We start from the raw sequence: 20,503 nt of genomic DNA, 5'->3' as shown, positions 1-20,503 counted from the left end.
ATTATTCCATATTATAAAAATGTAAACATGGCAAAGATGAAGTTATACTCTTAATGCTCTTTTAATTATGAAAGCAAATTAAGTTTACAGCAGATAAATATTCCAGAAAAACAACTGACACAATCATGGAAGCATTATGTACAAAACAAGTATAAAATGCACTGCTGGGAACAGAAATGGAAAACATCCATTTAATGATATCTTGTATCAATGTATACAGAGGACAATGCAGATACAGTACAAACTACCAAACATTGGCAGGTTCAATCCTTGAGCCTAAAATATAGAACATAGGATAGTGGTAGGTGAACATTACAGTACTTATGAATAGTGCAATACTGATGCACCACGTTCTTTGCAAAATAAACTTCATAATTTACCTTTATTGTAGGTAAATTATACCAGATAACACTAACAGGATGTATTAGGCTGTAGCTAATTCAGACAAATGAAGTGTAATAAAAATACACTTAAAGGCTACAACATACTGTAGCGTATTTGGGGGGGGGGGTCTCCCGAATGGGACTCCCAGGTCCACCGTCCAGATCGGAACCCCTTGACAAGGTCGTTAGGTGTTGGGTTAAGGTCGCTCCAATATTGTGAAATATGACATACAGTATTTGGTTCTCCAGTCTGAGCAAAGCAGGCACACAATCCTTTAAAGGGGCAATCAGCAGTTCAGATAAAGAGGCCTCCCCACCCGTTTCGGTAAAAAGCTGGGGGGCTGGGCCTGGAGAAATGTAGGCTAACCACTCAAATTCATAGAGCTATGGATGCAAGGACTGACCATCCATACCAAAATTATAGTTTTAACCATGTTTTGAGGCTATTTAGGGTGGCATGTAGCCTAGTGGTTAAGAGCATTGGGCCAGTAACCAAAAGGTCACTGGATCAAATCCCAGAGCTGATAAGGTGAAAAATCTGTCGATGTGCCCTTGAGCAAGGAACTTAACCCTAATTGCTCCTGTTAGTCGCTCTGGATAAGAGCGTCTGCTAAATGACTAAAATGTAAATTGTTTATTTACAAGCTTATTTGGGGTTCTGATGGTGTACAACAGTTCAACTAAGCTCATGAGGCATAAATAAGTTATATTCTAAAACAATAAATGGGTACATAGAAATGTATAAGTCCAAAAATGGATGTAGCAACTGTAGATTGCCCCTTTAAGTCAAGAGTACCAAAAATACTTCATTTATTTTTATGAACAGCCATGTGTGTTTGGAGCAGTTGCTGATTGACGAAAGACAACTGACACTTAGAACATTTGTGCACTTGCGTCTTCTTTTTCTTATTTTCTTCCTTTTGACCGTGAGCTTTGGCCAAGTGCTGAGTGAGGTATACTTTCTGGGTGAAACCAATTTCGCATGTGAGGCATTTGAACGGTTTCTCACCAGTGTGAATGCGCATGTGACATTTCAGATTGCCCTTCTGTGTGAATCCTCTCCCGCAGACAGTGCACGTGTGGGGTCTCTCTCCAGTGTGCACCAGGTGGTGTATCCTCAGGCTTGACGGACAGCTGAAAGACTTGCCGCAGTAATGGCAAAAGTACTTTGAGCTGTTCGAGGCCAGATTATCGGGAGCAACACATTTGTGTTTTTTGAGCTGAGTTTTCCCAGGATAATAGTTCTTACACACACTGCAGTACAGTGACTTGTGAGATTTCATATGCATCGTCAGATGGTTCTGCCGCAAGAAAGTCTTCTTACAAATCACGCAACTTAACTTGTTTGTGTCGGATTTACTATGGGAGTGCAAGTTAAACCTGTTAAAGTAACTGAAAGTCTTAGTCTTCCCAGCTTTGCTTTTTGACTTTGCTAAAGACTTCTTTGCATACGTTGGCTTTGTGATGTGTTCATCTTGTCCTTCGTTGGGCAACAGCTCGGTATCGTCTGGTAGGAACTCATTCGTCTCATCGTCCTCAATGGGAAAGACATGTTCGCCATATTCCTCCTCCAATCCGTCGATGGATATGAAACGTAAAGTGTGTCCTGTGGAGACATCCGTAGTAGACATCTCCAGTACCTGTTTATCCCGTCTCTCTGGCCTGTCCTGGCGGAAGGAATCAAAGGATGGATACACGTTGGAGGGCCCTTCTCTTCCATTGTCCACTAAGTCGTCATCTCCTGAAGCAACAGATAAAATACAAAAATAATACAAATGAAAGTTGTGGTTTCGATTGCCTGTCCACCTATTCATGAAAAACAATGTCCAACCTCCATGATGACCAAATAAGAGTCTCACATTGGCTTATTACTGTGCATGGTATCAAACGCATAGAGTTAAACCTATGTGATTTAGCACTACACCAGCCAGGCAAATAAAAAATCTCAGATTAAAACCGCTAACAACTTACCATCTAAAATTATTGTTGGTCTTTCCTGTGGGTCTCTGCTGTTTATGATTTCCACCTCAAAATCCTCCTCTTTAACATCAGCTTGGCCTGAAGGCACCCCTGTTGACTACGAGAGTAAGATAAATATTTTTAGAGCCACTAAAAAAATGCAGACACTAAATAATAAAATGCATTGAAGGAATAAGACTTCTAAATATGACAGAAAGAGTAAGTGTCCATAATGTAGGGTAGCCTCGGATTCACTCATTTCAAAGAGCTGGGCATCTGACAGCATGTCCTTTGGTAAGCCTGAGTCCTCTGTTGGTTTCCACAATCCTGCCTAGTGCTTTCTCAAATCAGTGTAGATGGACAGCAGAAGAGGCAAGGAAAACTCCTCAGTCTCCTCACTCACTTTGGCAGTGTGTTGTGGACTGTTCTCTGTGCTGTAGGGATCCCCATGGTTCCATAGATCAAGACACCATTCCTTCCCAAATATTCCTTCGATGGTGGGGGATCCGTTTAGCCCTGGAAGAGAAGGCAGAACTGAATTGGCACTTGGGCATATTGTGTCATGAAAACAGCGTCCCGTATAGGATGAAGACACTATATAGACTAAAGGGGAAAGGAATGAAGACTATAAGATCCCCATTCTGCATGCATTCTTTGTCAACACAACATGCATCCTCCTCCTTGTCACGGATGCATTATAAAAGGACCACAACATACCTCTGTCTATTCTGGTGATAGTTTCACCAGTTTGAACACCAACAGAGCGATAGTTTCCAGCCAGCTTGGGAGCTGTGCTTTTCACAATTGTAAATTCACTTTCCAGATTATGCAATTTCTCAGTGAGAGCCTCATTTTCTAAAGATATTCCCGCGTATTCGTCGTCAACCAGTTTGCACACATGAGCCATTGCGGTTCTAGACAGTATTTCCATGATGGAGGCCAGTTGTGTGTGAAAAGAAGCGCGTTTAGACATGGCTCTGCGTTAATTGTCCAAACACCGTTTGAATTGATATTAAAGTTGTTTAAACTAACCAAATATCTCGCCAATTTCGAACACAAAAGGCGTACCTAACCCAGCTGCTGAACAGTATCTAACCGGGAACAAAAACAAGAGGCAATAGAAATTCAACTTCCGGCCGACGCATATGTATGACGTAAAACATAGATTACAATAGCGTACATGTGGATAAAAATATGCGTTGATAACTCGATTTTCTTTTGTTAAACGGAATACATTACAATAATTTGATTAAACATATAGCACCGTAGTAAACACTACATTTTAAACCTTTCTTATTTTGTGGGGCTGTGACCCCATCTACTGGTCCAAAATTATATTACTGTAAAATAAAAAAAATTACGCTCCACATCAGTAAAAGGAAGTACGCAAATCAGAGAAAAAAACAGTTTTTTTAAAATGACAATCTGAAAACGACAATTGTTGATGCATATTTAACCTTGTCCCCAGGCTCAACACAGAGAGAGACAGCTGGGTTAAGGAGATGAATGCATATGGTCAAAAAAGCTAAAATGTACTTATTTGAGAAGCAACATTTTATTTCTACCAACCTTTCTGAGAATCTGAAATGTTGGTGAATTATCCATCGATCACATTGAACAAAAATTCATTTAAAATACATCCTTTAATTTTCAACACGTTTGTCAGAGAGCCAATTAATGACACAATGAAAACATTTCCCAGTGATTTGACAAGAGCAATGCATCACAAAATAGCTGCTTAACTAAATCCACAAATTCATCTTAGAACAATGAAAAGTACAAAATGATGAAATCCACAGGAGTCTGAGGAACAAGTGGTGTCTACTTCTAGAAAAATAAACAGACAAAAAACCTGGGACAAGGAGAGCTCAGTCATGGCTAGAAGGGATCAAGCTTTTGTAAAATTAACGTCAGATTTGGTTTTTCGTAGCAGGTTAGGAGAATTTACGCAGCAGATTAGAAGAATTACCGTAGCAGGTTAGGATAATTAGGTTAAGGTTAGGAAAAGGGTTAGGGTTATTCATGTTCATTTTGTGGTTTTGAGCTAGCGCCCAATTGACTGCCATTCACTCCTTGTAGGAGAGCTCTCCTTGTCCCAGAATGCACCGCGTGAGTCTACTGGGTGAAGCGTTATACATTCCTACATTCATTGCCCAATGGGACTCCCATCTCATCCTCTCGCTAATATATCTGCTACAGTCTCAGCTGGTCTCAGTTCGATTCCTTCCCCTCCCTTTGCCCCTAATCCTTTGACGCTTGCGTTTCTGTAAGGTGGAAGAAATATGGTGGAAGATTTACCCCTAGCTGCACTGCTTATACCGATCCAGACCCTTTATACATGCCAACATTGAGGGGCTAGGGCCAAGAGGAGACAGGGAAACAATATGGGATCGGATGTCTGTCACAGACAGACTAGTGGCTGGACGCAGGCCTCTTCACTCCCATGACCCTGAAGATGTTGCTGGCGATCTTCTCGTAGAGCAGGAACATGAGGGCAGCAGTCAGGACGGTCTGTAGGAGTTTAGCTTCCAGGCCTTTGAACAGGCCCAGCATGCCATACTTCCTATGGGTTGGAGAAAGAATAAAAAAAACAGAATATGTAGGCAGTGGTGGAAAAAGCACTCAATAGTCATACTTGAGTAAAAGTAAAGATACCTTAATAGAAAATGACTCAAGTAAAAGTCACACAGTAAAATATAGTATTTGGTTTTAAATAGACTTAAGTATCAAAAGTAAATATAATTGCTAAAAATGTACCTAAGTATCTAAAGTAAAAGTATAAATCATTTCAACTTCCTTATATTAAGCAAACCAGAGAGCACAACCTTTATTTTTATTGATGGATAGCCAGGGGCAAACTCCAACACTCAGACATAATTTACAAATGAAGCATTTGTGTTTAGTGAGTCCGCCAGATCAGAGGCAGTAGGGATGACCAGGGATGTTCTCTTGTCAAAATGTAACGAGTACTTTTGGGTGTCAGGGAAAATGTATGGAGTAAAAAGTATATTATTTTCTTTAGGAATGTAGTAAAGTAAAAGTACAGATACTCCAAAAAACGACTTAAGTAGTACTTTAAAGTATTTTCACTTAAGTACTTTACACCACTGTATGTAGGAGATGAAGGCATTGGCTGCGATCCAGGTAGTCTTAATTGCAATGGTGCTGCAAAGATGATCAGATCTCACAATGCCTGGAGAAGTGTTTGACATCTCAGGAAACACATTAATATCGTATAGCAATCCTCTGAGATGCACAGCACGATGGCAATAAAGACAATCTGGAACACAACCACTGACTTTAAGTCTGGACAGTCTGGGTGTGGTACCAGTCATGGTGCTTGGTAAATAAAATGTTGAAATAAGGTAGGCAGGTGTGTGTGCGTGTGGACGGACCAACCTCACTCTATTGATCAGCAGATACATCACACTTCTCAGGCTGTTCAGCAATGGTGATCTGTCTGTGTGCTGCCTGTGTTGACCAAACTGAGAATGAGATGCAGACAACGAGCAGTGAAATTAGCACCCAGAGCTTATTCCACTGGAATAACACTAAACATTGGGATAACCCAATGTTCACAGCAGAGCACTAAAACGCAACATCCACACTGGCAGGCAAACATATACACAATCACATTATAGACAGACAACCCTCACGAAAAAGTACTACAGAATTACTACACAAAACTTATTTGTGCATTAGTGGCAATGTAGAGACTTGTAGGGATTGTGTAGTGAATGTGTAGTTTACACACTACTCAAGATACACAAGTATGGTTCTGTAGTGTTCAGTAGGAAAACAGTAGTGTTTCTAGTAGTAATCAGGTAGAAATGTTTACTACTTGATGTTGGTAGCTGAGGTGTTTGCTAGCACCGTTGAAATGTAGCCCGTTATCGTTATGCTAATTAATAAGTAGGTGTTTGTATGCAAATGTACAGTATGTTCATTTTGGTATACTTACCTCTTTTGACCTGTTGCCAAGGAGGCCCTCGACATAAGACTGGAGGCCATTGTTGTTAAGGTTAATATTGTTTATCAAATATTTATTTGTTTGTCTTATGTGACTTCTGTTAGCAGTGGATTGATAATGGCTTATAATTGTTTTGTTTCTTGTACTTGTCTTTATACTCTAAATACAGATAAGGCTTTAAAAGGATTAACAAAAAGTGTAAATATGTCATTTAATATGTCATTATTTTGCTATTACATTTGTATAAATGAATTATTTCTTGTTATGATATAACTACAGTTAAAAACTCAAGGAAATAACATGTGTAGTAGTGACAGTAGTGAAACAAGGAGATGTCAATAGTGATTTTGAATAGGCAAACAGTAGTAAATGTGTCAGTTTTCAATAGTAATTCAAAAGGGTTTAATGTAGGAAATGAAAAGGTATCAAGAGCAAATCAGTACTGACAACACTACACACACTGAATGTGTAGGCATTAAGTACTAAAATAGTAAACATGTAGGAATTGTGGTAGAATGTGTAGGTTTTAAGTAGTAGATAGCCAAAAGCTCAGTAGTTGCACAGTAACTAGGAAATATGTAGTGTTCACAAGTCTTGAAATGTCCCAATTTATCACTCATTACTACTTAAATCACTACTGGTTTACTACACATCTCAATAGCAATCAATTAGTAAAACCCAGTAGGCTTGTGTAGATCTTGGGTAGTAGTGATTCAGTAATACTTTTTCATGAGGAACATTCTCACAAACACACGCACACACCCACATACTGTTCTTACCCTCAGGATGGACTGTACAGTCTGTAGTGGGTATGTGAATGTGGTGGCCACTGCTTTGGCTATGGCACCAATCAGAAATATCTCCAGAGACAACAGCTAGAGAAATGGACAGACAACAGTATCAGGATCAGTTAGTTCCAGTTTAAATAGGGTTGGGCAGGAATATGATAAACAGAATACCAGGGTATTTTTATATATTGGAGGTATGACTTCCAATACAATGGAAGCGTTTGTTAATAAATGTCAATATTTGTACTTTTTAAAATCAATATTTTCAATCAAAGTGTGTACTGATGCTTATTTATTAAACCCTCTTAGGCCTCACTCCCCCCTATCTGAGATACTGCAGCCCTCATCCAACACCTGTTCTGCCAGTCACATTCTGTTAAAAGGTCCCCAAAGCGCATACATTCCTGGGTCGCTCCTCTTTTCAGTGCGCTGCAGCTAGCGACTGGAACGAGCTGCAAAAAAAATAAAATCAAACTGGACCGTTTTATCGCCATCTCTTCATTCAAAGACTCAATCATGGACACTCTTACTGACAGTTGTGGCTGCTTCGCGTGATGTATTGTTGTCTCTACCTTCTTGCCCTTTATGCTGTTGTCTGTGCTCAATAATGTTTGTACCATGTTTTGTCCTGCTACCATGTTGTGTTGCTGCCATGTTGTGTTGCTACCATGTTGTGTTGTTGTCATGTTGCTACCATGCTATGTTGTTGTCTTAGGTCTCTCTTTATGTAGTGTTGTGGTGTCCCTCTTGTCGTGAAGTGTCTTTTGTCCTAAATTTGCATTTTATTTTTAATCCCTGCCCCCGTCCCCGCAGGAGGCCTTTTGCCTTCTGGTAGGCCGTCATTGTAAATAAGAATTTGTTCTTAACTGACTTGCCTAGTTAAATAAAGGTTAAATAAAAAAATGAATAAAAAGTACCGGTTGAAAGATTAAGCTAATGATTCCACTTTCCTTTTCAGTTATACCATTTTTTGTTTAGTGAGGGAGGACTGCAGGGCTTTTTCCCCATCAATGAGAATTAAATCTCATTGATAATTCTGCCCAGTCTTTGAAGTACACCCCATTACCTCTCTGTGAACCAAGCTTCTCAGCTGCCTCTTCAGGCCCTCATAGATCATGAACTGGACAGCCGGGTTGAGCACCAGCAGGAGAGAGGGGAATGTCCCGTTCCACAGGGCCCCCACCCCTTCGTCCTCAATGATCTGCACAAAGGCATCTGAGAGGAGGAGAGGGATACTGTTTACCCTAGAGACAATCTGACATAGTGAGAAAGAAACCAGACTAGGAAAACAGTAGTACAATGTGTGTTCTCCTGTGTGTGTAAAATAAAAGAGAGAAAGACAGAGGGAGTGTGTATGTGTGCGATGCTTTAGTGAGAGAAAGAATGACATAATGACATATCTACAACTTTATCTGTTTCCAACACGCATACTGCCTTTACCCATGATGCCTGAGTAGTTAGTGGGACGGATGTCTGCATTGCGGAACTTTGCCCCCTGAAGCTTGAGTCGTGTGTTGACCACCCACAGCGGAGTGGTCACAAGCACGTTCACTACACCTGCACACACAGAGACAGAGAGATAGTGTCAAGGAATGATTCCGAGCTAAGTGTTATTAAGTCTTAATTAAATCAAACTTTGTCACATGCGCCGAATACAACAATTGTAGACCTTACAGTGAAATGCTTACTTACCAACAGTGCAGTTCAAGAAAGAGTTAAGAAAATATTTACCAAATAAACTAAAGTAAAAAAATAATAGAAAGTAACAATAAAATAACAATAACGAGGCTATATACAGTGGGTACCGAGTCAATGTGCGGGGTTACAGGGTAGTCAAGGTAATTTGTACATGGAGGTAGGGGTGAAGTGACCATGCATTGATAATAAACAGCGAGTAGCAGCAGTGTCAATGTAAAGAGTCCGGTGGCCATTTGATTAATTGTTCAGCAGTCTTATGGCAGGGGGTAGAAGCTGTTAAGGATCCTTTTGGTCCTAGACTTGGCACTCTGGTACAGCTTGCCGTGCGGTAGCAGAGAAAACAGTCTATGACTTGGGTGACTGGAGTCTGACAATTTTTGGGGCTTTCCTCTGACACAGCCTAGTATATAGGTCCTGGATGGCAGGAAGCTTGGCCCCAGTGATGTACTGGGCCGTACACTACCCTCTGTAGCGCCTTGCGGTCAGATGCCGAGCAGTTGCCATACTAGGCGGTGATGCAACCGGTCAGGATGCTCACGATGGTGCAGTTGGAGAAATTTTTGATGATCTGGGGACCCATGCAAAATCTTTTCAGTCTCCTGAGGGGGAAAAGGTGTCGTCATGCCCTCTTCACGACTGTCTTGGTGTATTTGGACCATGATAGTTCGTTGGTGATGTGGACACCAAGGAACTTTAAACTCTCGACCCGCTCCACTACAGCCCAGCCCCGTCAATGTTAGTATGGGCCTGTTCGGCCCGCCTTTTCCTGTAGTCCATGATCAGCTCCTTTGTCTTGCTCACATTGAGGGAGAGGTTGTTGTCGTCTCTGACCTCCTCCCTATAGGCTGTCTCATCGTTGTCTGTGATCAGGCCTACCACTGTTGTGTCGTCAGCAAACTTAATGATGGTGTTGGAGTTGTGTTTGGCCATGCAGTCATGGGTGAACAGGTACCAGGAGGGGACTAAGTACACACCCCTGAGGGGCCCCAGTGTTGAGGATCAGCGTGGCAGACGTGTTGTTGCCTACCCTTACCACCTGGGGACGGCCCGTCAGGAAGACCAGGATCCAGTTGCAGAGGGAGGTGTTTAGTCCCAGGGTCCTTAGCTTAGTGATAAGCTATGGTGTTGAACGCTGAGCTGTAGTCAATGAACAGCATTCTCACATAGGTGTTCCTTTTGTCCAAGTAGGAAAGGGCAGTGTGGAGTGCGATTGAGATTGCGTCATCTGTGGATCTGTAGGGGCGGTATGCGAATTGGAGTGGGTCTAGGGTATCCGTATCCGGGAGGATACTGTTGATGTGAGCCATGACCAGCATTTCAAAGCACTTCATGTTTACTGACGTGAGTGATACGGGGCAGTAATCATTTAGGCATATTACCTTCGCTTCCTTTGGCACAGGGACTATGGTGGTCTGCTTGAAACATGTAGGTAAAACAGACTAGGTCGAGGAGAGGTTGAAAATGGCAGTGAAGACACTTGCCAGTTGGTCCGCGCATGCTTTGAGTACATGTCCTGGTAATCTGTCTGGCCCTGCGGCTTTGTGAATGTTGACCTGTTTAAAAGGTCTTGCTCACGTCGGCTACCCGAGAGTGTTATCACACAGTCGTCCAGAACAGCTGGTGCTCTCATGCATGCTTCAGTGTTGCTTGCCTCAAAACAAGCATAAAAGGCATTTAGCTTGTTTGGTAGGCTCTCGACAATGGGCAGCTCGCTCCCTTTGTAGTCGTATTAGTTTTCAAGCAATGCCACATCCGACGAGCGTCAGAGCTGGTGTAGTAGGATTCAATCTTAATCCTGTATTGACGCTTTGCTTGTTTGATGGTTCATCTGAGGGCATAGCGGGATTTCTTATAAGCGTCCGGATTAGTGTCCCACTCCTTGAAAGCGGCAGCTCTAGCCTTTAGCTCGATTTACATTACATTTACATTTTAGTCATTTAGCAGACGCTCTTATCCAGAGCGACTTACAGTAGTGAATGCATACATTTCATACATTTAATTTCATAAAAAAAATGTCTGTGCTGGCCCCCCGTGGGAATTGAACCCACAACCCTGGCATTGCAAACACCATGCTCTACCAACTGAGCTACAGGGAAGGCCGATGCAGATGTTGCCTGTAATCCATGGCTTCTGGTTGGGATATGTATGTACGGTCACTGTGGAGACGACGTTGTCGATTCACTTATTGATGAAGCCGATGACTGAGGTGGTAAACTCATCAATGCCATTAGATGAATCCTGGAACATATTCCAGTCTGTGTTAGCAAAACAGTCCTGTAGCGTAGCATCCACATCATCTGACCACCTCCGTATTGAGCGAGTCACTGGTACATCCTGCTTTAGTTTTTGCTTGTACGTGGGAATCAGGAGGATATAATTATCGTCAGATTTGCCAAATGGAGGGCTGGGGAGAGTTTTGTATGCATCTCTTGTGTGGAGTAAAGGGGTAACTTGGTAAGTTTAGTTAGTATCAGCTTCTGGGTCTTATGTAGGCCTACCTGCAGCGATGCCCATTAGCAGGTCTCTGCTTGGAGTTGACTTGTGTCCCCTGAGCCAGCTGGCTCTCAGGCTGTGGAAGCAGTAGAAGTAGACGAAGTTGGAACAGCAGAGACTGCAGATCACTGGGAGCCAGCCCCTGTAGGGCGCCAGCCTGCAGAGGACAGGCAGGGGGACAGACAACCTCGGGTGATTCTGTTCAAATAAAAAAAATGCTACAAGAGCAGAGAGAGAAAGCAGAGCGAGGGAAAGACAGAGCTCTTGTTTACTCACAACCCTTCTTCCTTGACAATCTCTGACAGAATGGCAGGAGTGGACCTGGCTTTCCTCTTCTCATCCACTATAGAAAAGGAGGAACAGAGAGAAGAATAGACATGAGACTTGCAGAGATATCTTAAGTCCTCTATTCAGTTTTGCACAAAGGCATAAAGATATAGATGTAGCTAGCCTTACCTTGCAGCCGTAGTCTTGCAGTGTCAAGTGGGAAGAAAACGGTCATTGCCGTCACACTCCCCTAAAAACATATAAACCTATACTGTCAAATGTAGGGTCTTCAAATGATTTGCTGATATCAGGCTAACCTCATTTATAGGGGATACCGGTTTGGCAGTAATGGCCTGTCAGATAGTAATTTCATGTAATGCAGAGAATCTGCAATAACCTACTATAAAAAAGGCAATGCACATAAACAAAGTTTACTTACCACTGCTCCTGCCATTGCATGCACCAAGCTTTCGTACGAGAAAACTTCAGCAAATCGAAAGTCTTCGGTGCTCATTTTGATTGCGGTAGATACAAATGTAAACTTGACAGTTTTGTTTGCATTCCACTATGCACAATAGTTAGGGAATAGAGATACTGTTTTTTATTTCAGTTCATTCCAGAAAACAACTACGCAGCTGAACTCTGTGATTGTTTCTCATAGACATTAACCCCGAATGCGCTTCTTGCTAGTTTTACATCCAGGTCGTTCGTATAGCCAATGGTAGATATAATCCCTTTTCCCAATAAGGTGATTGGGCAATAGGTGATGCCGCTTGTTCATTTGATTGGCTTTTCCTTTTGTCATTCAAACAAATGAAACAGCAGGTTTGCGTTCAGTATGGTTTTACGTTCTGGAATGTGAAGAACGCTGATGGGTTTGTGTCATACTGTATTGTATTTGGTTGGGGAACGCTGTCAGCATTGCCACTGCCCTTTCAATACACTTAATACTTCAAGCCACACCCACCAAACGTACGTTTTGGGTAAACGTGTCGTTCAGTACAAACCGTTCCGCAACGTAGCAAACGTTCAAGGGAACTGAACGCATCTCAGGCCTGTCCAAAGAAACGGTACCGCAGATAGAACAATGGGTTAGTTATAAAACAAAAATGTGGACTAGGCTGCTGAAGGGAGGAAGGCTCATAATGTCTGTGATGGAGCAAATGTAATGGCATCAAACACGCGAAACCACGTGTTTGATTTATTTGATACCATTCAATTAATATTCCATTAATTCCGCTCCAGCCACCAATCTCCTGTGGTTTGGTTACTTTTCTCTAAGATCTCTGGCTTGGTGCTTGTCCAACAATGTTTTCCGGTTGTCACAGTTACCACATCAAAGTCATAAACTCTGCCTATTTCTGAAATAAAGATTCTTAAAATGTGATTTTTAACCTAACCTTTTTTTAAAAAAAATTGTTTATAAAAATATATATTTAACTAGACAAGTCAGTTAAGAACAAATTCTTATTTACTATGACGGCCTACCCCAGCCAAACCCTCCCCTAACCCGGAAGACGATGGGCCAATTCTATGCCGGCCTATGGGACTCCCGATCATGGCCAGTTGTGATACAGCCCGGGATTAAACCAGGGTCTGTAGTAACGCCTCTAGCACTGTGATGCAATGCCTTAGGCCGCTGCGTCACACGGAAGCCTAACACTTAACTTTATGCCTAACCCAAACCTTGAATTAAGACCAAAAAGCACATTTTGGTTTTCATACATTTTTATGAAAGCCAATTTTGACTTTGTGGCTGTGCTATCTAGTGGAAAACATGTTTTCATAGTCTTGTTCATTCTACAGGCTAGCTACTACGTCGGTCTGTGTTCTGAATTCTAAAATGTGCTCCTTTCCAGAAAAGGGTGTTGTTTTGTGTTTGTAAATATTAAAGTTCACTACAAAATGTGCTTTCTGCAGCGAGAGAAAGAGAGCTCCCAGACCCATCACTACCAATACAGCCCTTACAAAAGCCCTCTGACATCCCATGATGTTCCAGCATCTACCCCTTCCTCCTCTGTCCTTCGTCTTTTCCTTCTCCCCCAGATGGAGAACGATCTGTCTCTCTCTGTTCCCTCTCCCATTGTTCCTTTTTGATGAACAATTGTTTTTTTATTGAATCACCTAAACTGTAGTCAATCATCCTCCCATTGTTTCATTTGAGGCAACCTGTTTTTCTTAGCGAAAGGTGAAACCAGTATCTGGTTATCTGATATCCCACCCCCTCAGAGTGGATCAGTTCCTTCAGTCTGTCTCATGTTGACCACTGAAGGTGCCTCTTCTAAGGAGATCCCTCTCCATCACTGAGGTACTGGTTGCATCTATAGGTTAGAGAACCACAATGGAAATAATTCAATACTTTTGTGTCATTCTCAATTATTTGATTTATGCACCTTGACTTTACGGTATGTGTTTTTTAAATTATTTTTACAAGCCGGGAAAACTATGAACACACACATTTAGTAAACATTGCTCTCATTTAAGATATTCTTTGTCAAACAATTCACTTTACTGTAGCTACAAGTGCTGTTCTTTAAGGTTGTTAGCCTGCCTCAGAATGTCTGCATATGCCTCAGTCTGAATCGGCCTCATGCATGCTGCCTGACAATCAAACAGTTGAGATGACCGTGTGTGTTTTGGGAGTTACTGGTTGGACCAGATGCCAGACTAGTGAGTATAAGTTTCACCTACTATTTCACCATCTTTATCCATCTGTGTAGGCCTAAATGGTGGTTTCCACTCGCCACACTGGTTTTTCCAACAGTAAATGCTGCAACCAAATGCTGTTATTGTAAATTACTTTATCATGATCAATTATTAATTAATAAACCATTTAATCAATCAAAATTGTTATTCCATTGTAAATTCTACAACACAATCAATCTTATCTCCCTCACTAGCTTTAAGCACTAGTTGTCAGAGCAGCTTACAGTTCACTGCACCTGTACATAGCTCATCTGTAAATGGCGCATCCAATCTACCTCACCCCCATACTGTATTTATTTATTTATCTTGCTCCTTTGCACCCCAGTATCTCAACTTGCACATTCATCCTCTGCACATCCTACCATTCCAGTGTTTAATTACAATATAGCAATTACTTTGCCACCATGGCCTATTTGCCTTACCTCTCTTACCCTACCTCATTTGCACATGCTGTATATAGATTTTCCTACTGTATTATTGATTGTACGTTTGTTTATTCCATGTGTAACTCTGTGTTGTTGTTTGTGTCGCACTGCTTTGCTTTATCTTGGCCAGGTCGCAGTTGCAAATGAGAACTGGTTCTCAACTAGCCTACCTGGTTAAATAAAAAAATAAAAATGTAAATTAACATTATCCGAGTCTGCATCCGAAATGGAATGCTAATTTTCATTCTTCCCCTCTAATCAGGGACCGATTTTGACCTGGGACACCAGGTGGGTTTTACTGTGTTTTAGCTCATAAGTAGCGCAATATATAGGGAAAAAGAGTGCCACTTCGGTCGCATGCTGCAGCAGGGCGATGACTGTCACTTCCTGTCTCTCTCGGCCAGTCTCTGCAGCAGGGCAATGACTGTGTCCTGTTTGGAGGAGAGCAGCTCCAAAGCTGTGGCCATCCTTCCCAGGGACTCTGCCATGCGTGCCTCCCTCCTCTCGCGCCTCCTCCCCCGGGCCTCTGCCCTGCTGTGACGGACCTGCTCCTCCTTGGCATGCCCCTCTTGCCTCCTCAGGAACTCCTGCAGCAGGGAGGTGCCTTCTTCTACTCGCTTCTGCTGCTGGGCCAGAAGGGAGATAATGGAGGAGCCCTTGGAGGAGGAGCAGGAGGAGAAGCGTCCGTGCTTCTTTCTGCGGAGGTGCACGCGGCTGAGGTTGGAGGGGATGTGACGGGAGGCAGGGGGCTGTGCGACCGGATCAGGGGAGGGGTTTGGCTGTAGAGGGTCTGTGTTATTAGCTATTCTGGGGGAGGGTGTGTCCAAAGGGTTGGGTAGAGGGAGGGAGGAGCAGACAGGGGTGGGGAGGGATCTGACAAAGGTATAGAGAGGGAGGGTGGAGGGAACTGGTGTGTGGAGTGGGAGGGAGGAGGGGACAAGGCTGAGTGTCCGAGTGCAGGCAGTGATGAGGTTGCCATGGGGAAGGAGAAGGGGCTTCTGCTCTGTTTTGGTGGTTTCCGTGGCGACGTTCACCTTAGGGATGCTGGTTACTAGGGTAGGGCTGCTAGTGGTCTCTGCGCCGATGGTGTCACCAAGCATGGCATCCATCATCTTATGAGAGAGAGAGAGCGACACAAAGAGAGATGGAATGTTGAGATAAGAGGGTCTTGTCAGCACCCTTGGGCAGCTTATAACAATCTTGTTTCTTACTTTCATAGTACACCCACAATGTCACTAGAATTGTTGAGCATTCACCAGAAGACCACTATGACCACAATAACAACATTTAACAAAATGAATAGACGGCTGCCTGACAACATCACGAAAATGATGCGTGAGCAACGCAAGAGTAGAAGGCTGTGCGTTGCTGTGATCCTGAACAGCCAGACAGCTAGCAATAATGACAGGAAACTGCCATGTGGGGAATCGTAGGTGGTGGCTTGTTTCAGTTAATTGTATCTTGTTCTTGATAGCATTTCTTGTTTGAAGGTGTTTTGACTTATACCACGTCTATGATAATATAGCTCAAATTTGCTAGCTAGCTAACTAACAACTGTCACAATGTATTTGAGACACAAAAAGTGCTTACTGTGCAAATGCATGTATGACAAAATACACTTTCAATAATCCTATGATTCTAAGTCAACCCTGTCTGTTTTGCCCAGAAGAGCCACAAGCATCGGTTTTCTTGCTAAACAACACAAGTCTATTATTATAAAACAAACAAGTACCTCAAAGTACTCCCAGGAGGTTCTGGCCTGGCCGGTCTCCCTGCCTCTGTATTTGACCCTCTTATAGGTGACGATCAAGTTGTTCCACTTGCGGCGGATCTTCTCAACAGGGAGACAGTGACCCTGCTCCTCCAACTCCTTCTGCACGCTCTGGAAGAGCTGCGAACGCTCCCGGGTCCCATACAGGCTCCAACGGCGCCCCACTGCTTCGATCAGGTACACGATGGCCTGGTAGGAGAACTCTGGGGACACCTGGGGAGGAGGCCGAGGAGTCGGGAGGGTCGTGACTGGGGCTGAGGAGGAGAGGAGGGATTTTTAATAAGTACTGTAAGTCCAGAGCATCTGCTAAATTACCAAAATGTAAATCCTCTCATGACAGAGTTAACCATACAAATGTTATCGACCAGCTAGCCAGCATGCACAAGAGATTTGGTTCTGGGTGCTGCAGATAAATGGTACATCTACAGTAGGTGCTTAGACCAGGAAATATAGGAAGGGGTAGTTCGATTCATTTTATGATCCCTCTCTATTTTACTCCCCTCTATCTTCAATTGGAAAAATAGGACTCACCTGGAGCTATCTTTAAGATGGTTTTGCCATCTGCAGAAGTCGAGGAAAAGAAACGGTCAGCACTCACAGGATCTAGTGGACAGAAAGAAAGAGGCAGATGACACATGCAAAACAGTCAAATAGAGCAAATTTTTTTGCGATAGCTCATAATGTCAATACAATTCTGATATTTCATTATAGATTGCACTAATGTTTCTAAAGTGTGCAGACTTTTTCCTGTTTCTCCAGGTTTGCTTTTTGCGTCCAGTACGTTCACTACTCAGCTCTGGGTGTGCGGTAGATTCTGCCTATTATCTAATAGTAGTTCTAAAGTAAAAGTTCCTGTGAGACAAGACCGAAAAATATTCCATGTCTGTCTGATTATACAGTACCAACAACTTACACAGTACGATGGGTTTGGTGGTGGTTTTAGTTGCCAGCCGCCCATGCTGTGTTGAATACCCTGCATGGTCTTCTATTGGACCGCCTTCTCCCGGAGAAATATCGTGACGAGCTGCAGACTCGGAGCCTCTTTTGCCAGAAAGCAGCGAAGATGATTCGTCTTCTTCGTCAAAGGACTCGGAGTCTTCACTTTTCACAGTGATATTCAACGACATTACCCCGTCTACCAAGCGCACTTTCTTGGCTATAGTATGGAATCGCTCGATCCCGTGTAAACAGGCTGCCTATGTGGTTGTTTCTCTCAATGCTTATGAGAAGGAAAAAGTTTTAGTCTCTCAATTAGATATAAAATAAATTCGCCTACAAACCCCCAACATCAGCCACTATTGCAGTATTTGCATTCTCGGACCTGTGGCTTGACAACAAGATGAAGAGAAATGGCTGCGTATTTCACCAAGCTGCGCAACGCTGCTGCGCAGCTCTGGGCCGGGATTCGCTGCTGGCAATTGTGGTGACATGTACTAGCGTGCGCAGGCCCTGCACGAGTGCAGAGACGCAACGCAGACGACGCCCAAGCTGCCCTGAAGAGGGCGCTGCTGCTCTGTCTGATGATATTCTCCTCAACAGAACCACATTCTGGTAAGCTACACACAGTCAAACAAGTAGACCTACAGTACGTTGTACAATGTTTTGAGAAAATTCTATGTATTTTGTCTTAAAAAATAGATATTATTTAATATTTCATATAATAAATATATTCAAATACACTGCAATATCATATGAACATTTATGGGTTTAGGCATCATAACAAATTGTAAAAGAAAAATGTAAAAATTAACATAATCTCTCTAGTCTAAGTGGACAGCGGTAACTCTGAGGTTCAGCACCACTGGACAGCTGAGGTCTCAGAGAATCCAACTCTGTGGAGAATCCCTGGACATAAATCCAGTAAAGCAGAAGTAAGACATCTAGAGGCCTGGAAGGTAACAACTTACATGAGAAGTTTGGAGAGTGACATTCACTGTATGAAATGCAATGTTATCACCATCATTCTATTTCAATGGTTATCACACACCAATTTCGACTGCTGGAATGAATGAAAGGAATGAATAAAATGACTAGATAGATGACAGTGAATAATGTACATGCATGGAAAATAAGAATTGTACAACTTGGTGTACAAGTCTGTATGAATGCTGTATAGAAGGACCAGGGCATGGTGAATATTCCCCGTTGTCTCATAGTGAGATAACAGTACAGACTTGATGAAGGCTCAACTGGCTATTGGATGCTGAATGTACTCTTGAACTCTTGTACTCTCAAATAGATCCTTCAATCTTTCGCCCATTTCACGGAACTCTGCATTATCCTTCAGAAAAAAAAGAGACACAGCTTGTATAGAAAACATATTAAACAAGCTAGAAATGCAATAAACACAACTCATTTAGCCTGTGCAGCTTTGTTATGGAAGGCACATTGTTAGTGTTATTCATGCATTAGCACAAGTAAAGTTGACTAGCATGTCCAACATTTTTTTTCAAAATTTTAGCCCAGGGGTTTCACATTGGAGATTGCAGTAGTGCAGTCTTACCCTGTTAAATGTGGCAGTTGGTGAATTTAAGCAACACGTCAGACACAAAGTGTTGCACTGTTTGGTAGAGATTCTGCTGCAGCTTCTCCATAACCCTGCCCAGCCATGTAGTGGTCTTAGTCACACTGGTCTAGTTTCTCACCTGGCAATGAAACATACAGACAGAGAGATATGTGAACTTAGACAGACAGACAGACAGACAGACAGACAGACAGACAGACAGACAGACAGACAGACAGACAGACAGACAGACAGACAGACAGACAGACAGACAGACTATATAATTGATTGATTGTTCGGCAGCTTTCCAGTTACGTGCTCAGAGGGTGTTGAAAGCGTTTATCTAGCACAGTTAAAGCCGAACGTGTCCAGTGAGTGGAATACTGACACCTATTTGGGAGTTACAAGAAGCTTTATGTGACATTTACAAAAATAAATTATACAATTTCTTATCATGTATGCATTTATTTATTTGACCTTTTCAGCAAGACTACACGGATGTCCAAGGGAGTGGTGTAGGCAGTCAGTGTTTTGGTATGGGACACAGGCTCGGTTCCATTTCTCACCATAGCCACTTCTCCTAGCACCTGCCTCTAATGGACACCTGCCTCCCAATGGTAGCATTCATTCATTAGGTCTCCTCACCAGTAGGTTCAGCAGATCAGACCCACCTGGTAAGTCTTTTGACTGGGGTAACGCCACGACCGACTGGCCCTCAGTACACAGAATGTACACAGCCACAGAAGATTATCCCTGTGATTACACGCACGCACGCACGCACGCACGCACGCACGCGCGCGCACGCACACACACACACACACACACACACACACACACACACACACACACACACACACACACACACACACACACACACACACACACACACACACACACACACACACACACACACACACACACACACACACACACACTAAGCTGACAGCTAAGTTTACCTACACAGAACAAACAGACCTCTCTTCTATCAATCTCTTTCTTGCACTCTCTCTCTAATCAACCCTCAACTCTTCTCACCCCAGCATAGCATCATCCACATTAGGAAGATGACATCTCTGATGGAAGGAGCGAGGACACTTATCACAGCATATCAAGCTGCCCTGGCTCGTCATCGTTATCCTGATTGTGCTGCCAAGACAGAGAAGAGAGGAAGGTGAGAAGGAATTGGTTAACAATCAAGCAAGCCTGTTTGTTTGTTAATGAATATTGTACAGATTTGTTTCCCACACCCTCAGGTGTAATACAAGGAGACGCCTTATCACCAACTGTGTTTGCTATGTTTATTAATGCTTTGGCAAAATAAATTAAACATTTAAATATTGGAGTAAGATATGATGATGAAATGCTAAGTACTCTCGTATATGGTGAAGATATTATTTTGATGGCAGAAACTGAACAAGACTTGCAGAAAATGATATTAAATGCAGTCAATTGGTGCAAAAGATGGAGACTCCTGATCAATCAGAAAAATACACAAATAATGCATTTTAGAAAACCAAGTACGAAGAGAAGAGTTTTTCAG

At 42.7% G+C, this 20,503-nt stretch overlaps 3 protein-coding genes across 3 annotated transcripts; all 3 read right to left on the bottom strand.

The window, feature by feature from the left end:
- Positions 1–37: 37 nt before the first annotated feature.
- LOC106607430 (zinc finger protein 808) lies at positions 38–3,581 on the bottom strand. The gene is made up of 4 exons (XM_014204368.2): positions 3,060–3,581; positions 2,746–2,858; positions 2,355–2,460; positions 38–2,124 (listed from the first exon to the last, which is right to left on the bottom strand). The coding sequence occupies exons 1-4, from the start codon at positions 3,313–3,315 to the stop codon at positions 1,190–1,192; spliced, it is 1,410 nt and encodes a 469-aa protein (XP_014059843.1). The 5' UTR covers positions 3,316–3,581; the 3' UTR covers positions 38–1,189.
- A 385-nt stretch (positions 3,582–3,966) lies between these two features.
- slc25a17 (solute carrier family 25 member 17) lies at positions 3,967–12,280 on the bottom strand. The gene is made up of 9 exons (XM_014204369.2): positions 11,998–12,280; positions 11,748–11,808; positions 11,568–11,634; positions 11,297–11,448; positions 8,541–8,657; positions 8,167–8,315; positions 7,092–7,187; positions 5,742–5,827; positions 3,967–4,905 (listed from the first exon to the last, which is right to left on the bottom strand). Exons 1-9 carry the CDS (start codon positions 12,070–12,072, stop codon positions 4,755–4,757), a joined length of 954 nt encoding a protein of 317 aa, XP_014059844.1. The 5' UTR covers positions 12,073–12,280; the 3' UTR covers positions 3,967–4,754.
- Positions 12,281–14,766: 2,486 nt separating this feature from the next.
- Positions 14,767–17,866, bottom strand: LOC106607433 (uncharacterized). The gene is made up of 4 exons (XM_014204372.2): positions 17,374–17,866; positions 16,992–17,063; positions 16,422–16,714; positions 14,767–15,801 (listed from the first exon to the last, which is right to left on the bottom strand). The coding sequence occupies exons 1-4, from the start codon at positions 17,585–17,587 to the stop codon at positions 15,070–15,072; spliced, it is 1,311 nt and encodes a 436-aa protein (XP_014059847.2). The 5' UTR covers positions 17,588–17,866; the 3' UTR covers positions 14,767–15,069.
- Between the last annotated feature and the right edge of the window lie 2,637 nt (positions 17,867–20,503).

Source organism: Salmo salar, chromosome ssa06, assembly GCF_905237065.1.
Source record: "Salmo salar chromosome ssa06, Ssal_v3.1, whole genome shotgun sequence".
NCBI classification, from domain to species: Eukaryota; Metazoa; Chordata; class Actinopteri; order Salmoniformes; family Salmonidae; genus Salmo; species Salmo salar.
This window is presented reverse-complemented; position numbering and strand designations above follow the sequence as displayed.